This window comes from Oncorhynchus keta, chromosome 29 (assembly GCF_023373465.1).
Source record: "Oncorhynchus keta strain PuntledgeMale-10-30-2019 chromosome 29, Oket_V2, whole genome shotgun sequence".
NCBI classification, from domain to species: Eukaryota; Metazoa; Chordata; class Actinopteri; order Salmoniformes; family Salmonidae; genus Oncorhynchus; species Oncorhynchus keta.
In genome coordinates, this window is record NC_068449.1 from 51,383,444 (window position 1) to 51,398,104 (window position 14,661).

The 14,661-nt window shown below is 43.4% G+C and overlaps 1 protein-coding gene across 1 annotated transcript in view; it reads left to right on the top strand.

Annotated features, from left to right (window-relative positions):
- The window catches only part of LOC118374006 (lipopolysaccharide-responsive and beige-like anchor protein), a 217,715-nt gene that overhangs the window by 79,031 nt on the left and 124,023 nt on the right, over positions 1–14,661 (top strand). The window contains exons 11-13 of the mRNA XM_052485235.1: positions 516–649; positions 13,660–13,768; positions 14,211–14,363. Of these exons, the coding sequence (XP_052341195.1) occupies positions 516–649; positions 13,660–13,768; positions 14,211–14,363 (396 nt within the window). The remainder of the gene's footprint in view (positions 1–515; positions 650–13,659; positions 13,769–14,210; positions 14,364–14,661) is intronic.

The window sequence follows — 14,661 nt, forward strand, 5'->3', positions numbered from 1 at the left end:
CCTCTACGTATGTGTTCACAATGACTAATGGCTTGTTTCGTTGGTAGACGGAACCGTAAACACACGAGGAAAAGGGCCTTGCTCATAATAGCACATTTAGCTGCTGTGGGATCTGAACGTAAGAAACCACGAAAATATTCTATCCCAGAACTCATTTAGCAAAACCCTCATCAGGGTAAACAGACTAGACACCTGAGCCATGTTGCCTCGGAGACTAACTCAACGTCGCGGTAACGCGCCCGCCACTCAGCCCATCACCGTTAGCGACAGGTGTAATAGTGCTGTAAAGGAGACAGATGTTCAGAGGAGTTATGCTGTGTTTTCAACACCACACCAGATGTACAAGGGAGAAATGTGACACCGCCTCCAATCCGTGTTGTTTTCCACCTGAGACGAAAGCAGAAGCAGACTGACAAGACACAGCCTTTGTTTCCAGTCCATAGGGTTCTGATAGGGTTCTGATTCTACTGTATTTCTACCCCTGATCCTTGTGTATGTATTCCTCCCTTCTTCAGGATGTGAAGGCTGTGGTGACCCACTCGGTCCAGAGTGCCATCCACTCCATCGGGGGAGTGCAGGTCCTCTTCCCCCTGTTTGCACAGCTGGATCACCTCCAGCACACCAGCGATGAACTGGACACCTCTGTCTGGTAGTGGACTACTGTCTTATTCTATTTGTCGATTGATTGACTTTATTCAGTTTTTGTAAAATACTGTACACATCCGTGCGTAGCCATGTGGGAGAAAGTGCATTGTGTTGATGGGGGCGGTGTTTGAACTCGCCCTGCAGTCTGGAGTATTTTGCTTTTCACTAAGTAGAAGTTGTTTTGTTCATTCAATGGATTCAACCATGCATGATGGCAGCGCAAATGGCAATCACAAGGTTGTCTTGTCCTACTCACTAAACCTGGATACCAGCTGTGAATATTAGTGTCCTAGTCCTTCAGTGATGTTGTCTTGTCCTCCTCACTAAACCTGGATACCAGCTGTGAATATTAGTGCCCTAGTCCTTCAGTGATGTTGTCTTGTCCTCCTCACTAAACCTGGATACCAGTTGTGAATATTAGTGTCCTAGTCCTTCAGTGATGTTGTCTTGTCCTACTCATTAAACCTGGATACCAGTTGTGAATATTAGTGTCCTAGTCCTTCAGTGATGTTGTCTTGTCCTCCTCACTAAACCTGGATACCAGCTGTGAATATTAGTGCCCTAGTCCTTCAGTGATGTTGTCTTGTCCTACTCATTAAACCTGGATACCAGCTGTGAATATTAGTGCCCTAGTCCTTCAGTGATGTTGTCTTGTCCTACTCATTAAACCTGGATACCAGCTGTGAATATTAGTGCCCTAGTCCTTCAGTGATGTTGTCTTGTCCTACTCATTAAACCTGGATACCAGTTGTGAATATTAGTGCCCTAGTCCTTCAGTGATGTTGTCTTGTCCTACTCATTAAACCTGGATGCCAGTTGTGAATATTAGTGCCCTAGTCCTTCAGTGATGTTGTCTTGTCCTACTCATTAAACCTGGATACCAGTTGTGAATATTAGTGCCCTAGTCCTTCAGTGATGTTGTCTTGTCCTACTCATTAAACCTGGATACCAGTTGTGAATATTAGTGCCCTAGTCCTTCAGTGATGTTGTCTTGTCCTACTCATTAAACCTGGATACCAGCTGTGAATATTAGTGTCCTAGTCCTTCAGTGATGTTGTCTTGTCCTACTCATTAAACCTGGATACCAGTTGTGAATATTAGTGCCCTAGTCCTTCAGTGATGTTGTCTTGTCCTACTCATTAAACCTGGATACCAGTTGTGAATATTAGTGCCCTAGTCCTTCAGTGATGTTGTCTTGTCCTACTCATTAAACCTGGATACCAGTTGTGAATATTAGTGTCCTAGTCCTTCAGTGATGTTGACTTGTCCTACTCATTAAACCTGGATACCAGTTGTGAATATTAGTGCCCTAGTCCTTCAGTGATGTTGTCTTGTCCTACTCATTAAACCTGGATACCAGTTGTGAATATTAGTGTCCTAGTCCTTCAGTGATGTTGTCTTGTCCTCCTCACTAAACCTGGATACCAGCTGTGAATATTAGTGCCCTAGTCCTTCAGTGATGTTGTCTTGTCCTACTCATTAAACCTGGATACCAGCTGTGAATATTAGTGCCCTAGTCCTTCAGTGATGTTGTCTTGTCCTCCTCACTAAACCTGGATACCAGTTGTGAATATTAGTGTCCTAGTCCTTCAGTGATGTTGTCTTGTCCTACTCATTAAACCTGGATACCAGTTGTGAATATTAGTGTCCTAGTCCTTCAGTGATGTTGTCTTGTCCTACTCACTAAACCTGGATACCAGCTGTGAATATTAGTGCCCTAGTCCTTCAGTGATGTTGTCTTGTCCTACTCACTAAACCTGGATACCAGCTGTGAATATTAGTGCCCTAGTCCTTCAGTGATGTTGTCTTGTCCTACTCATTAAACCTGGATACCAGTTGTGAATATTAGTGCCCTAGTCCTTCAGTGATGTTGTCTTGTCCTCCTCACTAAACCTGGATACCAGTTGTGAATATTAGTGCCCTAGTCCTTCAGTGATGTTGTCTTGTCCTACTCACTAAACCTGGATACCAGTTGTGAATATTAGTGCCCTAGTCCTTCAGTGATGTTGTCTTGTCCTACTCACTAAACCTGGATACCAGTTGTGAATATTAGTGCCCTAGTCCTTCAGTGATGTTGTCTTGTCCTACTCACTAAACCTGGATACCAGTTGTGAATATTAGTGCCCTAGTCCTTCAGTGATGTTGTCTTGTCCTACTCATTAAACCTGGATACCAGTTGTGAATATTAGTGCCCTAGTCCTTCAGTGATGTTGTCTTGTCCTACTCATTAAACCTGGATACCAGTTGTGAATATTAGTGCCCTAGTCCTTCAGTGATGTTGTCTTGTCCTCCTCACTAAACCTGGATACCAGTTGTGAATATTAGTGCCCTAGTCCTTCAGTGATGTTGTCTTGTCCTACTCACTAAACCTGGATACCAGTTGTGAATATTAGTGCCCTAGTCCTTCAGTGATGTTGTCTTGTCCTACTCATTAAACCTGGATACCAGTTGTGAATATTAGTGCCCTAGTCCTTCAGTGATGTTGTCTTGTCCTACTCACTAAACCTGGATACCAGTTGTGAATATTAGTGCCCTAGTCCTTCAGTGATGTTGTCTTGTCCTACTCACTAAACCTGGATACCAGTTGTGAATATTAGTGCCCTAGTCCTTCAGTGATGTTGTCTTGTCCTCCTCACTAAACCTGGATACCAGTTGTGAATATTAGTGCCCTAGTCCTTCAGTGATGTTGTCTTGTCCTACTCACTAAACCTGGATACCAGTTGTGAATATTAGTGCCCTAGTCCTTCAGTGATGTTGTCTTGTCCTACTCATTAAACCTGGATACCAGTTGTGAATATTAGTGTCCTAGTCCTTCAGTGATGTTGTCTTGTCCTACTCACTAAACCTGGATACCAGCTGTGAATATTAGTGCCCTAGTCCTTCAGTGATGTTGTCTTGTCCTACTCACTAAACCTGGATACCAGCTGTGAATATTAGTGCCCTAGTCCTTCAGTGATGTTGTCTTGTCCTACTCATTAAACCTGGATACCAGTTGTGAATATTAGTGCCCTAGTCCTTCAGTGATGTTGTCTTGTCCTCCTCACTAAACCTGGATACCAGTTGTGAATATTAGTGCCCTAGTCCTTCAGTGATGTTGTCTTGTCCTACTCACTAAACCTGGATACCAGTTGTGAATATTAGTGCCCTAGTCCTTCAGTGATGTTGTCTTGTCCTACTCACTAAACCTGGATACCAGTTGTGAATATTAGTGCCCTAGTCCTTCAGTGATGTTGTCTTGTCCTACTCACTAAACCTGGATACCAGTTGTGAATATTAGTGCCCTAGTCCTTCAGTGATGTTGTCTTGTCCTACTCATTAAACCTGGATACCAGTTGTGAATATTAGTGCCCTAGTCCTTCAGTGATGTTGTCTTGTCCTACTCATTAAACCTGGATACCAGCTGTGAATATTAGTGCCCTAGTCCTTCAGTGATGTTGTCTTGTCCTCCTCACTAAACCTGGATACCAGTTGTGAATATTAGTGCCCTAGTCCTTCAGTGATGTTGTCTTGTCCTACTCACTAAACCTCGATACCAGTTGTGAATATTAGTGCCCTAGTCCTTCAGTGATGTTGTCTTGTCCTACTCACTAAACCTGGATACCAGTTGTGAATATTAGTGCCCTAGTCCTTCAGTGATGTTGTCTTGTCCTACTCACTAAACCTGGATACCAGTTGTGAATATTAGTGCCCTAGTCCTTCAGTGATGTTGTCTTGTCCTACTCATTAAACCTGGATACCAGTTGTGAATATTAGTGCCCTAGTCCTTCAGTGATGTTGTCTTGTCCTACTCACTAAACTTGGATACCAGTTGTGAATATTAGTGCCCTAGTCCTTCAGTGATGTTGTCTTGTCCTACTCACTAAACCTGGATACCAGTTGTGAATATTAGTGCCCTAGTCCTTCAGTGATGTTGTCTTGTCCTCCTCACTAGACCTGGATACTAGTTGTGAATATTAGTGCCCTAGTCCTTCAGTGATGTTGTCTTGTCCTACTCATTAAACCTGGATACCAGCTGTGAATATTAGTGCCCTAGTCCTTCAGTGATGTTGTCTTGTCCTACTCATTAAACCTGGATACAAGTTGTGAATATTAGTGCCCTAGTCCTTCAGTGATGTTGTCTTGTCCTACTCACTAAACCTGGATACCAGTTGTGAATATTAGTGCCCTAGTCCTTCAGTGAGGTTGTCTTGTCCTACTCACTAAACCTGGATACCAGTTGTGAATATTAGTGCCCTAGTCCTTCAGTGATGTTGTCTTGTCCTACTCATTAAACCTGGATACCAGCTGTGAATATTAGTGCCCTAGTCCTTCAGTGATGTTGTCTTGTCCTACTCATTAAACCTGGATACCAGTTGTGAATATTAGTGCCCTAGTCCTTCAGTGATGTTGTCTTGTCCTACTCATTAAACCTGGATACCAGTTGTGAATATTAGTGCCCTAGTCCTTCAGTGATGTTGTCTTGTCCTACTCATTAAACCTGGATACCAGTTGTGAATATTAGTGCCCTAGTCCTTCAGTGATGTTGTCTTGTCCTACTCATTAAACCTGGATACCAGTTGTGAATATTAGTGCCCTAGTCCTTCAGTGATGTTGTCTTGTCCTACTCATTAAACCTGGATACCAGTTGTGAATATTAGTGCCCTAGTCCTTCAGTGATGTTGTCTTGTCCTACTCATTAAACCTGGATACCAGTTGTGAATATTAGTGCCCTAGTCCTTCAGTGATGTTGACTTGTCCTACTCATTAAACCTGGATACCAGTTGTGAATATTAGTGCCCTAGTCCTTCAGTGATGTTGTCTTGTCCTACTCATTAAACCTGGATACCAGTTGTGAATATTAGTGCCCTAGTCCTTCAGTGATATTGTCTTGTCCTACTCATTAAACCTGGATACCAGCTGTGAATATTAGTGCCCTAGTCCTTCAGTGATGTTGTCTTGTCCTACTCATTAAACCTGGATACCAGTTGTGAATATTAGTGCCCTAGTCCTTCAGTGATGTTGTCTTGTCCTACTCATTAAACCTGGATACCAGTTGTGAATATTAGTGCCCTAGTCCTTCAGTGATGTTGTCTTGTCCTCCTCACTAAACCTGGATACCAGTTGTGAATATTAGTGCCCTAGTCCTTCAGTGATGTTGTCTTGTCCTACTCACTAAACCTGGATACCAGTTGTGAATATTAGTGCCCTAGTCCTTCAGTGATGTTGTCTTGTCCTACTCATTAAACCTGGATACCAGTTGTGAATATTAGTGCCCTAGTCCTTCAGTGATGTTGTCTTGTCCTACTCACTAAACCTGGATACCAGTTGTGAATATTAGTGCCCTAGTCCTTCAGTGATGTTGTCTTGTCCTACTCACTAAACCTGGATACCAGTTGTGAATATTAGTGCCCTAGTCCTTCAGTGATGTTGTCTTGTCCTCCTCACTAAACCTGGATACCAGTTGTGAATATTAGTGCCCTAGTCCTTCAGTGATGTTGTCTTGTCCTACTCACTAAACCTGGATACCAGTTGTGAATATTAGTGCCCTAGTCCTTCAGTGATGTTGTCTTGTCCTACTCATTAAACCTGGATACCAGTTGTGAATATTAGTGCCCTAGTCCTTCAGTGATGTTGTCTTGTCCTACTCACTAAACCTGGATACCAGTTGTGAATATTAGTGCCCTAGTCCTTCAGTGATGTTGTCTTGTCCTACTCACTAAACCTGGATACCAGTTGTGAATATTAGTGCCCTAGTCCTTCAGTGATGTTGTCTTGTCCTCCTCACTAAACCTGGATACCAGTTGTGAATATTAGTGCCCTAGTCCTTCAGTGATGTTGTCTTGTCCTACTCATTAAACCTGGATACCAGCTGTGAATATTAGTGCCCTAGTCCTTCAGTGATGTTGTCTTGTCCTACTCATTAAACCTGGATACAAGTTGTGAATATTAGTGCCCTAGTCCTTCAGTGATGTTGTCTTGTCCTACTCACTAAACCTGGATACCAGTTGTGAATATTAGTGCCCTAGTCCTTCAGTGATGTTGTCTTGTCCTACTCACTAAACCTGGATACCAGTTGTGAATATTAGTGCCCTAGTCCTTCAGTGATGTTGTCTTGTCCTACTCATTAAACCTGGATACCAGCTGTGAATATTAGTGCCCTAGTCCTTCAGTGATGTTGTCTTGTCCTACTCATTAAACCTGGATACCAGTTGTGAATATTAGTGCCCTAGTCCTTCAGTGATGTTGTCTTGTCCTACTCATTAAACCTGGATACCAGTTGTGAATATTAGTACCCTAGTCCTTCAGTGATGTTGTCTTGTCCTACTCATTAAACCTGGATACCAGTTGTGAATATTAGTGCCCTAGTCCTTCAGTGATGTTGTCTTGTCCTACTCATTAAACCTGGATACCAGCTGTGAATATTAGTGTCCTAGTCCTTCAGTGATGTTGTCTTGTCCTACTCATTAAACCTGGATACCAGTTGTGAATATTAGTGCCCTAGTCCTTCAGTGATGTTGTCTTGTCCTACTCATTAAACCTGGATACCAGTTGTGAATATTAGTGCCCTAGTCCTTCAGTGATGTTGTCTTGTCCTACTCATTAAACCTGGATACCAGTTGTGAATATTAGTGCCCTAGTCCTTCAGTGATGTTGTCTTGTCCTACTCATTAAACCTGGATACCAGTTGTGAATATTAGTGCCCTAGTCCTTCAGTGATGTTGTCTTGTCCTACTCATTAAACCTGGATACCAGCTGTGAATATTAGTGCCCTAGTCCTTCAGTGATGTTGTCTTGTCCTACTCATTAAACCTGGATACCAGTTGTGAATATTAGTGCCCTAGTCCTTCAGTGATGTTGTCTTGTCCTACTCATTAAACCTGGATACCAGCTGTGAATATTAGTGCCCTAGTCCTTCAGTGATGTTGTCTTGTCCTCCTCACTAAACCTGGATACCAGTTGTGAATATTAGTGCCCTAGTCCTTCAGTGATGTTGTCTTGTCCTCCTCACTAAACCTGGATACCAGCTGTGAATATTAGTGCCCTAGTCCTTCAGTGATGTTGTCTTGTCCTACTCATTAAACCTGGATACCAGCTGTGAATATTAGTGCCCTAGTCCTTCAGTGATGTTGTCTTGTCCTCCTCACTAAACCTGGATACCAGTTGTGAATATTAGTGTCCTAGTCCTTCAGTGATGTTGTCTTGTCCTACTCATTAAACCTGGATACCAGTTGTGAATATTAGTGTCCTAGTCCTTCAGTGATGTTGTCTTGTCCTACTCACTAAACCTGGATACCAGCTGTGAATATTAGTGCCCTAGTCCTTCAGTGATGTTGTCTTGTCCTACTCACTAAACCTGGATACCAGCTGTGAATATTAGTGCCCTAGTCCTTCAGTGATGTTGTCTTGTCCTACTCATTAAACCTGGATACCAGTTGTGAATATTAGTGCCCTAGTCCTTCAGTGATGTTGTCTTGTCCTCCTCACTAAACCTGGATACCAGTTGTGAATATTAGTGCCCTAGTCCTTCAGTGATGTTGTCTTGTCCTACTCACTAAACCTGGATACCAGTTGTGAATATTAGTGCCCTAGTCCTTCAGTGATGTTGTCTTGTCCTACTCACTAAACCTGGATACCAGTTGTGAATATTAGTGCCCTAGTCCTTCAGTGATGTTGTCTTGTCCTACTCACTAAACCTGGATACCAGTTGTGAATATTAGTGCCCTAGTCCTTCAGTGATGTTGTCTTGTCCTACTCATTAAACCTGGATACCAGTTGTGAATATTAGTGCCCTAGTCCTTCAGTGATGTTGTCTTGTCCTACTCATTAAACCTGGATACCAGCTGTGAATATTAGTGCCCTAGTCCTTCAGTGATGTTGTCTTGTCCTCCTCACTAAACCTGGATACCAGTTGTGAATATTAGTGCCCTAGTCCTTCAGTGATGTTGTCTTGTCCTACTCACTAAACCTCGATACCAGTTGTGAATATTAGTGCCCTAGTCCTTCAGTGATGTTGTCTTGTCCTACTCACTAAACCTGGATACCAGTTGTGAATATTAGTGCCCTAGTCCTTCAGTGATGTTGTCTTGTCCTACTCACTAAACTTGGATACCAGTTGTGAATATTAGTGCCCTAGTCCTTCAGTGATGTTGTCTTGTCCTACTCACTAAACCTGGATACCAGTTGTGAATATTAGTGCCCTAGTCCTTCAGTGATGTTGTCTTGTCCTCCTCACTAAACCTGGATACCAGTTGTGAATATTAGTGCCCTAGTCCTTCAGTGATGTTGTCTTGTCCTACTCACTAAACCTGGATACCAGTTGTGAATATTAGTGCCCTAGTCCTTCAGTGATGTTGTCTTGTCCTACTCACTAAACCTGGATACCAGTTGTGAATATTAGTGCCCTAGTCCTTCAGTGATGTTGTCTTGTCCTACTCACTAAACCTGGATACCAGTTGTGAATATTAGTGCCCTAGTCCTTCAGTGATGTTGTCTTGTCCTACTCACTAAACCTGGATACCAGTTGTGAATATTAGTGCCCTAGTCCTTCAGTGATGTTGTCTTGTCCTACTCATTAAACCTGGATACCAGTTGTGAATATTAGTGCCCTAGTCCTTCAGTGATGTTGTCTTGTCCTACTCATTAAACCTGGATACCAGCTGTGAATATTAGTGCCCTAGTCCTTCAGTGATGTTGTCTTGTCCTCCTCACTAAACCTGGATACCAGTTGTGAATATTAGTGCCCTAGTCCTTCAGTGATGTTGTCTTGTCCTACTCACTAAACCTCGATACCAGTTGTGAATATTAGTGCCCTAGTCCTTCAGTGATGTTGTCTTGTCCTACTCACTAAACCTGGATACCAGTTGTGAATATTAGTGCCCTAGTCCTTCAGTGATGTTGTCTTGTCCTACTCACTAAACCTGGATACCAGTTGTGAATATTAGTGCCCTAGTCCTTCAGTGATGTTGTCTTGTCCTACTCATTAAACCTGGATACCAGTTGTGAATATTAGTGCCCTAGTCCTTCAGTGATGTTGTCTTGTCCTACTCACTAAACTTGGATACCAGTTGTGAATATTAGTGCCCTAGTCCTTCAGTGATGTTGTCTTGTCCTACTCACTAAACCTGGATACCAGTTGTGAATATTAGTGCCCTAGTCCTTCAGTGATGTTGTCTTGTCCTCCTCACTAAACCTGGATACCAGTTGTGAATATTAGTGCCCTAGTCCTTCAGTGATGTTGTCTTGTCCTACTCATTAAACCTGGATACCAGCTGTGAATATTAGTGCCCTAGTCCTTCAGTGATGTTGTCTTGTCCTACTCATTAAACCTGGATACAAGTTGTGAATATTAGTGCCCTAGTCCTTCAGTGATGTTGTCTTGTCCTACTCACTAAACCTGGATACCAGTTGTGAATATTAGTGCCCTAGTCCTTCAGTGAGGTTGTCTTGTCCTACTCACTAAACCTGGATACCAGTTGTGAATATTAGTGCCCTAGTCCTTCAGTGATGTTGTCTTGTCCTACTCATTAAACCTGGATACCAGATGTGAATATTAGTGCCCTAGTCCTTCAGTGATGTTGTCTTGTCCTACTCATTAAACCTGGATACCAGTTGTGAATATTAGTGCCCTAGTCCTTCAGTGATATTGTCTTGTCCTACTCATTAAACCTGGATACCAGCTGTGAATATTAGTGCCCTAGTCCTTCAGTGATGTTGTCTTGTCCTACTCATTAAACCTGGATACCAGTTGTGAATATTAGTGCCCTAGTCCTTCAGTGATGTTGTCTTGTCCTACTCATTAAACCTGGATACCAGCTGTGAATATTAGTGCCCTAGTCCTTCAGTGATGTTGTCTTGTCCTACTCACTAAACCTGGATACCAGCTGTGAATATTAGTGCCCTAGTCCTTCAGTGATGTTGTCTTGTCCTACTCATTAAACCTGGATACCAGCTGTGAATATTAGTGTCCTAGTCCTTCAGTGATGTTGTCTTGTCCTACTCATTAAACCTGGATACCAGCTGTGAATATCAGTGCCCTAGTCCTTCAGTGATGTTGTCTTGTCCTACTCACTAAACCTGGATACCAGCTGTGAATATTAGTGCCATAGTCCTTCAGTGATGTTGTCTTGTCCTACTCACTAAACCTGGATACCAGCTGTGAATATTAGTGCCCTAGTCCTTCAGTGATGTTGTCTTGTCCTACTCACTAAACCTGGATACCAGTTGTGAATATTAGTGCCCTAGTCCTTCAGTGATGTTGTCTTGTCCTACTCACTAAACCTGGATACCAGTTGTGAATATTAGTGCCCTAGTCCTTCAGTGATGTTGTCTTGTCCTACTCACTAAATCTGGATACCAGCTGTGAATATTAGTGCCCTAGTCCTTCAGTGATGTTGTCTTGTCCTACTCACTAAACCTGGATACCAGTTGTGAATATTAGTGCCCTAGTCCTTCAGTGATGTTGTCTTGTCCTACTCACTAAATCTGGATACCAGCTGTGAATATTAGTGCCCTAGTCCTTCAGTGATGTTGTCTTGTCCTACTCACTAAACCTGCATACCAGTTGTGAATATTAGTGCCATAGTCCTTCAGTGATGTTGTCTTGTCCTACTCACTAAACCTGGATACCAGTTGTGAATATTAGTGCCCTAGTCCTTCAGTGAGGTTGTCTTGTCCTACTCACTAAACCTGGATACCAGTTGTGAATATTAGTGCCCTAGTCCTTCAGTGATGTTGTCTTGTCCTCCTCACTAAACCTGGATACCAGCTGTGAATATTAGTGTCCTAGTCCTTCAGTGATGTTGTCTTGTCCTACTCATTAAACCTGGATACCAGCTGTGAATATTAGTGTCCTAGTCCTTCAGTGATGTTGTCTTGTCCTACTCACTAAACCTGGATACCAGCTGTGAATATTAGTGTCCTAGTCCTTCAGTGATGTTGTCTTGTCCTACTCATTAAACCTGGATACCAGCTGTGAATATTAGTGCCCTAGTCCTTCAGTGATGTTGTCTTGTCCTCCTCACTAAACCTGGATACCAGCTGTGAATATTAGTGCCCTAGTCCTTCAGTGATGTTGTCTTGTCCTACTCACTAAACCTGGATACCAGTTGTGAATATTAGTGCCCTAGTCCTTCAGTGATGTTGTCTTGTCCTACTCATTAAACCTGGATACCAGTTGTGAATATTAGTGCCCTAGTCCTTCAGTGATGTTGTCTTGTCCTACTCACTAAACTTGGATATCAGTTGTGAATATTAGTGCCCTAGTCCTTCAGTGATGTTGTCTTGTCCTACTCACTAAACCTGGATACCAGCTGTGAATATTAGTGCCCTAGTCCTTCAGTGATGTTGTCTTGTCCTACTCACTAAACCTGGATACCAGCTGTGAATATTAGTGCCCTAGTCCTTCAGTGATGTTGTCTTGTCCTCCTCACTAAACCTGGATACCAGCTGTGAATATTAGTGTCCTAGTCCTTCAGTGATGTTGTCTTGTCCTACTCACTAAACCTGGATACCAGTTGTGAATATTAGTGCCCTAGTCCTTCAGTGATGTTGTCTTGTCCTACTCACTAAACCTGGATACCAGTTGTGAATATTAGTGCCCTAGTCCTTCAGTGATGTTGTCTTGTCCTACTCATTAAACCTGGATACCAGTTGTGAATATTAGTGCCCTAGTCCTTCAGTGATGTTGTCTTGTCCTACTCATTAAACCTGGATACCAGTTGTGAATATTAGTGCCCTAGTCCTTCAGTGATGTTGTCTTGTCCTCCTCACTAAACCTGGATACCAGCTGTGAATATTAGTGCATTAGTCCTTCAGTGATGTTGTCTTGTATTAGTGTCCTAGTCCTTCCTCCTCACTAAACCTGGATACCAGTTGTGAATATTAGTGCCCTAGTCCTTCAGTGATGTTGTCTTGTCCTCCTCACTAAACCTGGATACCAGCTGTGAATATTAGTGTCCTAGTCCTTCAGTGATGTTGTCTTGTCCTACTCATTAAACCTGGATACCAGCTGTGAATATTAGTGTCCTAGTCCTTCAGTGATGTTGTCTTGTCCTACTCACTAAACCTGGATACCAGCTGTGAATATTAGTGTCCTAGTCCTTCAGTGATGTTGTCTTGTCCTACTCACTAAACCTGGATACCAGTTGTGAATATTAGTGCCCTAGTCCTTCAGTGATGTTGTCTTGTCCTACTCACTAAACCTGGATACCAGCTGTGAATATTAGTGTCCTAGTCCTTCAGTGATGTTGTCTTGTCCTACTCACTAAACCTGGATACCAGTTGTGAATATTAGTGTCCTAGTCCTTCAGTGATGTTGTCTTGTCCTACTCATTAAACCTGGATACCAGCTGTGAATATTAGTGCCCTAGTCCTTCAGTGATGTTGTCTTGTCCTACTCATTAAACCTGGATACCAGCTGTGAATATTAGTGCCCTAGTCCTTCAGTGATGTTGTCTTGTCCTACTCATTAAACCTGGATACCAGCTGTGAATATTAGTGCCCTAGTCCTTCAGTGATGTTGTCTTGTCCTACTCATTAAACCTGGATACCAGCTGTGAATATTAGTGCCCTAGTCCTTCAGTGATGTTGTCTTGTCCTACTCATTAAACCTGGATACCAGCTGTGAATATTAGTGCCCTAGTCCTTCAGTGATGTTGTCTTGTCCTACTCACTAAACCTGGATACCAGCTGTGAATATTAGTGCCCTAGTCCTTCAGTGATGTTGTCTTGTCCTACTCATTAAACCTGGATACCAGCTGTGAATATTAGTGCCCTAGTCCTTCAGTGATGTTGTCTTGTCCTCCTCACTAAACCTGGATACCAGCTGTGAATATTAGTGCCCTAGTCCTTCAGTGATGTTCTCAATCATGGCTTTGTGGCTGTTGTCTGCCCTCAAGGGAAAGGTGTTGCATAGATTGTGTTCTCACAGCAGAATGGTAGAATGGTGACACCCTCATTATATTAGCCATTACTATAGGATATACCCTGCAAGGGGCAAGTCTTACTCAGCAGATAACCACTCTCTCTCTCTCCCAGTTGCACTTTGCTGTCCTTTGTGATGGAGCTGTTGAAGAACTCTGTGGCTATGCAAGAGCAGGTCCTGGCTTGCAAGGGCTTCCTGGTCATCGGTTACACCCTGGAGAAGGTGAGAGACGTGATACACACACCCCCCCGCCAGAGACACATTCACACGCCGCAGTCTTCCTCTCGTCCGTCCTAATTGCTGTTCTGTGCTGAAATTGAAAGGTGGATAATATGATTTCCCAGCACTCTGTCCATTACATCAGAGAGGAGCAGATAGTGAGCTGTCTGTCCTTCAGCCTCAGTGCTGTGCCCTCCAATTCCATACTGCATTTGTCTGTTCTGAGACCAGTGCTAAACGCCCCTACATCTGGTAGCTTGTTGATTGTGTCCGCGTGTGTGTGGTCAGGTATACAGGTTACTCTAAATGTCTATTTACATCTAAGGCCCTAATTGCTTAGCTGCATTTAGAGGTTACAGTGGGCTTGTTAGACACAGAGTTAACCTGATTCACCTTTCTCTCTGTGGGTGTCCTCTGCTCCCTCCCTCTCCTCCCTCCTCTGTAGTCTTCCAAGGTGCATGTGACTCGGTCCGTCCTGGACATTGTGCTGGCCTTCGCCCGTTACCTCAGCAACCTGCAGAACGGCGTCCTGCTGCTCAAGCAGCTGTGTGACCACATCCTGTTCAACCCTGCCATCTGGATCCATGCCCCTGCCAAGGTAAGAGAGGAGAGGTACTGGCACAGGAACACACACATGTGCAGGCAGGTAGACGCATGCACGGTGACACACAGTCAAGGACACAGTTGTGCAAGCAGGTAGGCACATGAAGGCACACACACATGTGTCGTGTAGACAGGCAAACACACACCCATCCACCTCTGCCCATCCCATCATCATCCTTTCATACTCTAGTCCTTGTGTCTCTCCTCCAGTACATGAGAGCGACAGCCCACCATTCAGTAGGTTAGGTTATTGGATTTTATTTCTGCCTCACCTCATGCTGGGTTTTTCACCT